A 1,737-nucleotide genomic window follows, 5' to 3' on the forward strand; every position below is an offset into this window, starting at 1 on the left:
GTAGCTAGCTGCAGCTGGTCTCTATTACTTGTTGATCTTGCTAGAACTGACAATGCCATACACCGGAGGCGATTCTCTAAAGAGAAAAATAAAAAATCACAAATTAGTGACAAGTCACGTTTTTATCAAGAGACAAAGAATCAATCATCAAGAACAAAATGTATGTACTTACTTTGTGAATCTACTTGGATCCCAACGCTCATGACGACGAGATTTCGGGGGGATAAAAGGAAAATCCAGATCGCGAGTGAAATAGAATTCGTCTCTCTCTTTAGCATCATGAACTTCAAGTTTAAATCCTCCCAGGTCACTTCCATTAAGTTTTAAAGCGGCCACTGTGCCTTGTAACATTTCAACGAAAACATGTCTGTCAAAAGAAAATGGTAAAAAATATATTAGCACAACTTCAACTTTAATTACTTGTCACAAAAATTAGAGTGATTAAGAAAGTAGTCACAGAGACCGTAAAATAGGTGTGGTTCCATTTGTTTGAAAATAAATTCTTCGGATCATTCCACATGGACAGAAATGCTCAAGCATTGCTTCCGCGATATCATCCTCAGAAAGCGAAGAATCATATCCCTTTACGAAAAGGATGCCACCATCACAACTGAAATTTACAATGCACCAGTGTCATCATCAGCGCAATTAATGATTTGCAGGAGAGAACATAATCAACACAAAAAGAACACATGTCTCCAAAACATGGAAATTCAAAATTTACCTCCCCCCAGGTTGCCTTTCGAATTCGACTATCTCGCCTACCTGAGCATTCTTTTCAAGAGGATGAGCATCCGCATAGACAGGAAACGGACGAGTAATGTTCGCTTTTTTATAAGTATAATTGATATCTGATTTAGCCTGTATATATATATTTTTTTTTTTAAAACACAGTACGATTTTCTCGTTAATTGGCACTTACATTTAAAAATACATATATATATATATATATATATATATATATATATATCTATAATTGAAAACCATATAGAAGATTTAACTATTGCTTACCTTTTTCTTGGCAGGCTCTTCACCTTCATCACTTTTCTGCCAAAAAGAAAAACATAATTCGAGTCAAAGAAGTAACTAAAAAGACTCGGAAACAGTATCTACAAGAAGTATAGTCACTTCGGGGGGATTTGAGAAAGAAATGTACAAACAAAAAGAAAATACAACAGCTAGCTCTAAACGACACGCGCTACATAAGCAAAATAATTGAAACAGGAGACATAACAAGACTGAGGTACAAGTAACTGGAATGAGTAAGACTGTCTCGCCTACCTCAGCGGTCTTTTCAAGACGATTATCAGAAGAAGAGCACGGAAGCAACATTCGTTTCAGGGTTCCTTTCTCCAGTGTATCAGATTCCTTGCTGGAAACATTACTACTGCTCTCTTTTCTAGGAGTATTGGTATCTGCTTCAGCAGCCTGTATATATATAAACAGAACAGTATCGACAAGAAGTACATATATCGTCAATGCGGTTAGAGAAAGAAATGAAGATCTTACATAAAAAAAAGTAAAAAAGCAAATACAAGAGCTAGCTTGAGTCCTAAAAGATACACTACACAATTAAAACAAGAGAAAGTAACAAGATCCAAAAACATGGTTTTGAGCTCAAAGAAATAAAAATGACTCAGAAACAAGTATCTACAAGAAGTATTGTTGTTGTTCATGACTCAAATGCGGTTTGAGAAAGAAAGATACAACAGCTAGCTCTAGAAGGCATACTAGATA

General features: G+C 35.6%; 1 protein-coding gene across 1 annotated transcript in view; it reads right to left on the reverse strand.

Annotated features, from left to right (window-relative positions):
- The window catches only part of LOC104726464 (nucleolin 2), a gene marked incomplete at its 3' end in the record, with an annotated part of 2,351 nt that continues 614 nt past the window's right edge, over positions 1-1,737 (reverse strand). Inside the window, 6 exon segments of the mRNA XM_010445337.2 lie at positions 1-76; positions 173-367; positions 464-610; positions 725-861; positions 1,012-1,047; positions 1,282-1,428. Of these exon segments, the coding sequence (XP_010443639.1) occupies positions 25-76; positions 173-367; positions 464-610; positions 725-861; positions 1,012-1,047; positions 1,282-1,428 (714 nt within the window).

This window comes from Camelina sativa, chromosome 2 (assembly GCF_000633955.1).
Source record: "Camelina sativa cultivar DH55 chromosome 2, Cs, whole genome shotgun sequence".
Lineage (NCBI taxonomy): Eukaryota > Viridiplantae > Streptophyta > Magnoliopsida > Brassicales > Brassicaceae > Camelina > Camelina sativa.